Source organism: Aedes albopictus, unplaced genomic scaffold, assembly GCF_035046485.1.
Source record: "Aedes albopictus strain Foshan unplaced genomic scaffold, AalbF5 HiC_scaffold_720, whole genome shotgun sequence".
NCBI lineage: Eukaryota > Metazoa > Arthropoda > Insecta > Diptera > Culicidae > Aedes > Aedes albopictus.
This window is the reverse complement of record NW_026917555.1, coordinates 19,249-25,000: the sequence shown is the minus strand read 5'-3', so window position 1 is coordinate 25,000 and position 5,752 is coordinate 19,249. Positions and strand designations below refer to the sequence as shown.

At 51.0% G+C, this 5,752-nt stretch overlaps 1 protein-coding gene across 1 annotated transcript; it reads left to right on the top strand.

Moving 5' to 3' along the window:
* The first annotated feature begins 23 nt into the window (after nt 1–23).
* Nucleotides 24–4,782, top strand: LOC134284760 (uncharacterized). Its single transcript, XM_062844007.1, has 2 exons — nt 24–3,270; nt 4,721–4,782. The coding sequence occupies exons 1-2, from the start codon at nt 24–26 to the stop codon at nt 4,780–4,782; spliced, it is 3,309 nt and encodes a 1,102-aa protein (XP_062699991.1).
* The last annotated feature ends 970 nt before the right edge of the window (nt 4,783–5,752 follow it).

Genomic DNA, 5,752 nt, shown 5'->3' with positions numbered 1-5,752 from the left:
CAGTAGTGGTTCCCAAACCCAGAATGGGCGAAGTGAAAAGTCTATTCGCCCAACGTAGCCACGTTGAGGCAAAGGTGAAGAAACTCCTAGAACGAATTCGAAAAGAAGATAGTGCCATCGAACCGAGTTTGTTACGAGTAAAGGCCTATGAAAGTGAACTCCAGTGCCACTATCAAGAATACCAGAGAGTGTATGGTGAACTTTTGTCAGCACTCCCAAACGACAGATTCGATGAGCTAGATGAGGAGTTCTGGCGATTCGAAGATATCCACACCGAGGCCTGCGTTCTGGTGGAAACTTTGTTGATTTCCTGCCCGACCACCAGTTACAAAGGTTTCCACAAGCGAAGGTCGTCATCCAGCTACTTTGCTACGACCACTACACGCTGGCTCAGCCCTCCTACCCGAAGAAGCCAGTCACCGAGCCAAACGACGGAACAACCGGTTCCGATTCCTGCCGTGGTGGAGAGGCCACGCTCGTCATTGCCGAAAGAGAAAGAGGTGAGTACGAGTGTTTCCAATCCAATCCAGACCGAGAAGCCGCGACGCGGCGAGGATTCCAAGAAGAAGATTCCTTTGCGTGGACCAGCCAAGGTCCAACCCGAGAGTGATTTTGCCGAGGTCACTATTCCTGAGTCGGCAGCCCCGCCGGCCGAAGAAGCAGTCAAGCGTGTAGAAAACGTGACAACCGTTGCCTTCGAGAATCCTTCGACGAGCCAGGAGGACTTCCTTGTCGGCTACGAGCCAGCCAAGTTTGTCGACATTCCATCCGAAGATCCCAAGACACCGATGTCAAGCAAAGCGCCCTCTGGAACCAACCCGGTGGCGAACCCGTTCCCAACTCCATTCGACCCGAGTAGAGTTCATCCGAAGCTGTCAACGATTCCTACCGGATTCCATCCGGTGCTGAAGCCGTTCCGACCGCCACCAGGATTCCATCCCAAACCCAAGTGGAACCCGAGGCCAGCCAGAGTGCCTCCGTTGTGCCAGTTTTCGACCGGACCCTTTCCGGTACCACAGACGCCCCAGTGCAAGGTCGGTTCCCTACCGGCATACCAGCAGCAGCAGAGTCCGACCGGTCTCCTTCCGGTACCCCAACAGTTGCAGCCCGTGACCGAATCCCGTTCGGTACCCCCGTCGCTCCAGTCTAAGGCCGGATCCCTTCCGGCATTCCAACCATTCCAGACTACGACCGGTTCCTATCCGGTATCCCAGAAGCTGCAGTTCGTGACCGAATCCCGTTCGGTAACCCCGCAGTTCGCGTCTACGACCGGTTCCCATCCGGTACCCCAGCAGTTCCAGCGTGCGACCGAATCCCATTCGGCAACCAATCCGATCCTAAGATCTACCGGAGCCAGTCCGGTGGTCGATTCCGCCCTGATGCCCGTCGATACCCGTTCGGCGGCCAAGACGACCAAGAATTCTACCGGTACTCATCCGGTGATTAACTCCGCCATGATGTTCGTCGGTTCCAGTCCGACGGTCAAACCAACCAAGATGCCCATCGGTGCCCGTCCGATGGTCAAGTCCAACGAGATACCTGCCGGTTCCTGTCCGGTGAGCGAGCCCCGCCTGATGTCCGCTGGTGCCAGTCCAGTGGGCAAGCCTATCCTGCGTCCATTGTCTATCGGTACCAGTCCGGTAGTCAATTCAACCGTCGATACCCGTTCGGCGGTCAAGAAGTCCAAGATGTCCATCGGTGCCCGTCCGATGGTCAAGTCCAACGAGATGCCTGCCGGTTCCTGTCCGGTGAGCGAGCCCCTCCTGTTGTCCGCTGGTGCCAGTCCAGTGGGCAAGCCTATCCTGCCTCTATCGTCTATCGGTACCAGTCCGGTAGTCAATCCAACCGTCGATACCCGTTCGACGGTCAAGAAGTCCAAGATGTCTGCCGGTTCCCGTCCGGTGCTCAAATCGCACGAGATGCCTGCCGGTTCCCGACCGGTGGTTAAAGCCAACCTGGTGCCCATCGGTTCCCGTCCGGTGGTCAAGTCCTCCCAGATGTCTTCCGGTTCCCGTCCGGTAGACAATCCACTCCTGATGTCCGCTGGTGCCAGTCCAGTGGACAAGCTGATCCTGCGCCCACCGTCTATCGGTCCCAGCCCGGTAGTCAAGCCAACCGTCGATACCCGTTCGGCGGCCAAGACGCCCACGATGTTTGCCGGTCCTCCTCCGGTAGCCACGCCGATTCCGATGTCCATTGGAACCAGTCCGGTGGGCAATTGCGCTCTGATGTCCGTCGGTTCCCGTCCGACGCTCAAACCGAATCCGATGTCCGCTGGAAGCAGTCCAGTAGACAATTCCGCTCTCAAGCCCGCCGGTTCGTGTCCGGCAACCAAACCGAAGTTGATGCCCATCGGTGTCCGTCCGATGGTCAAGTCCGTCCAGATGTCCACCGGTTCCTGTCCGGTGTTCAAGCCACTTCCTAAACACACTGGTACCAGTCCAGTGCGAAAGCGAGTTCTGACGTCCGCCGGTGCCCGTCCGGTGACGAAATCCATCATGATAGCCATCGGTACCTGTTCGGTGGTCAATCTGTCCTGGAAGTCCGTCGGTACCTGCCCGATGGCCAAGACGTTCCTGAAGCTCGTCGGCACCAGTCCGATGATCAAGCCCAAGCCGTTTCCGAAGTCCACTGGAACAAGTCTAGTGGTGAAGCCGACCGTGTTGTTCGCCGGAACTAGTCCGGCAGCCAAGCCCTTCGTAATGCCAGCCGGTCTCCGTCTGGTAGCCAAGCCGTCTTCGATGTTTGCTGGAAACCGTCCAGTGAATATGCTCTTCCCGATGCCCGCCGGTACCTGTCCGGTGTCCGAGTCAAGCCTAATGTCAACCGGCACTCCTACAGTGAACCCTCCGGTGCTCCTTTCTGTGATGTCAGCCGGCATCCAACGAATTGCGAAGCCTATTCCGAAGATCGAGATGTATCCAACCAAGAAGCTACCTCCAACGACAGCTGGAACCCTTCCGGCATTCAAGCGAATCCAGAGCAAGGAAGAACGAGTCCCAAGCCCGAAGATAGCCGGAACCCATCCGGTAGTGAGAGAACCTCCCGAAAAGAAGAAGTGGATCGTGGTGTTCTCGACGGTGAACCATCCACCACTAGATCCGCCGCCGGTCAGCCCGACTGGTGAATGCAAGCAGCTCCATTCCGACACAAGGCCGAGGAAGCCGCCCGATGGACCATCCAAGCGATCCCGACCCAGCGAACCCATCTCAGAGCGCGTGTCCCGAACGCGTCCACCGAACGACCCGAAGGACGAGCCAGACGCCACAGGTGAGCAAGCAATCGATCTGTGGTGTGTGAATTCCTTATCCTGGCTTCATGTGGTTTCCCTAGTCCTCCGTTGGAACTCCTAACAAATTAACCAAGTTCCCTGTCCCTACCGTCGTTGAGTTGCCATTCCGTACCTTTGTTAAGTTTATGCCCTTATTGTCGTTGATTGTCCTTGCCTAGCCCAGAATGAAATTCCATCCCATGAAATAGTTCCCTGTGAAGTTTTTGTCCCTTGAACCTCCTAATATCACCTAGAATCCAAACCATAAACCGAAACCTGATTGCCTTGTGATTTCGTTCCTCTGAAGATGAAGACCCTGCTAAGAATCCAAGTACCTTTCCTAAATTGCCGTTGAACATTGATATGCTTCTTTTAGAAATTCCACCTGACTGAATTTTGCCTTCCAACGTGCTATGATGCGCTCCTCTGTGTGCAAAGTAAACCCAACCTCCAATCCTAAATCAAAGAATCCTAAATTACCTATTTGAATCTAATGCCTTTCTTTAAGTACCTTTGCCAAAACAAGTCAGATTGCCTATCCTTGAATAAGTTCATGTACCCTAAGCTCCAAATCCTACCAAGATAGCCAAGAATCCAATATACAGTCCACTCTCGTAGAATTTGAATTCCCAACATGAACCATGAATTTGTCATTGATAGCCCTCCTAGTTTCTTCCAAAAGTTAACAGAAAGATTTCCCACGCCTTGAATTTCCTCCCTACCTCAAGACAGTTATGCCCTAAACCTACAAAGATAGTTTGTCCTGAAAGTCCACCTAAGAAGTTGCCAGAGTTTTCCTATGTTACCTGTCCTACGAAACCTAATGTATGATGAATCCCCCTAAAAGACCATTTGCAAGTTCCTTGTCGTCCCTCTGAAGATATCATTTAGCCATGTTTTTGAAAGTGTCCTGATTGTTAGTCCTCCTAAGATAAGTTGCCTCCCTGATCTAGCCATCCTAGCAATTTCCACCTTTTCCGGCCGGGGAGTATGTTCGCTCCCAACGCGAAGTAGCTTTTAGATTTTGACCATATCCTAACCAAAACTAACCTCGAGTCGCCGCGAGTAATTTACGGCTCCAGCCCCAACTAACAATCACCCAATTTACCCTCACACACACCACATCGTCTGTTTGCCCCTCCAACCAACCGAGCGACAACCCGACAACGTGAACAAGCATGTACGCAAGGATCAGCCGACCGACCACGCATAAACGGCATGTCCTTATGTGCCAGTAGCCGACGACGCCCGAACAATCGCACCACCGCCTATGTAAATGGAAGTTTCCACCATTGCCATAGCGCAGCGCATGCAGTTTTTTCTACCTCCTTCTCCTTGAAAGATTGCGTGCGCAGTGCAGAGAAAACAGTCTTCATTCAAACACCGACCTGTACAGACGTGAAATAAAGTTAAGTAGTTTTTAGTGTGAAACCGCCTTTTCCTCCCCAGTGGAAGCCACAGCCTTCCCGAAGGCTAAGTTCCCCTCCTTCCCATCGAGCTACCGGTCCTAAGCTGTTCCTCCGACGGAACAGTAACAATATATTATACGGTTTTTCTTACGTTTGAACTAGAGTGACTGGAAGGGAGAGTGGCGTCATGTTCCAATTTTGACAGGTCTCCTGCTCGTTTGGAACGGGAATTTGTATGGATTTGACAGATGATTGCTGTTCCAATTTTGACACTGACGCCACTCTCACTTCCAGTCACTCTAGTTTGAACCATTCACTTTTCCGAAACATTATTTTTCCGTGAATTTTTAATTATTTCTGGTGTTCGATTTGAATAGGTCGTATGTTTGCTGTGATTCATATGCAGATTCGACCTATTCAAATCGAACACCAGATTTATTCAGTTTAACATTTTTCCGTGCTTTGTTTTGTTGATGTTTGTGACTTTTTTTATGCAAAGGAAAGCTTTCATAGGAAAGAGAAAAAAGTGAATAAGTTGAAACATCAATTGAAAATCAATAACATGTTTAAATCAGTGGTAAACCAAATGTCCTATTCTAAGAACAAGCAGGGGTCCAAGAGATATGGCGGGCTAGGTGTGTAGAGTGCGATGAGAGAAACACGAATGTAGGCAAACCCGGAATGATGCAGGTCAGATTACCGTAAATCAGTGGATGAGTTCAATACTATTATTTCTGTATTTGCATTTAGGGGAATTTTCTCCTCTTCTCTCATGTGAACTTGCCTTCGACCACAATTGAATCAAATGCGATTGACAAACTTTATCTTTGACGTAGAACCATCTTTAACACATGGACTGGACTGAACACTGAAATGACTTTTAATATAGGTTCGTCTGCGGGTTCGCTTTTTAACCTAACTTATACTTGAATCGAACTTGACAGTTTTCTCATGAGTTGTTATTTATTTCCGTGTATTTCAAACTTTAGTCAAACTGGAGCCTCAATATTGCAATAACGGTTAAGCACGCTGTAATGATACTTATGTACCTCGTCACCCACTTCACGCAACT

Excerpts from the sequence above, each read along its gene's own strand:
- LOC134284760 (XM_062844007.1), top strand. The coding sequence starts at position 24 with ATGGGCGAAGTGAAAAGTCTATTCGCCCAACGTAGCCACGTTGAGGCA. Across the intron at positions 3,271-4,720 it reads GGACGAGCCAGACGCCACAG|TGGAAGCCACAGCCTTCCCG; the intron begins GTGAGCAAGCAA and ends TTTCCTCCCCAG.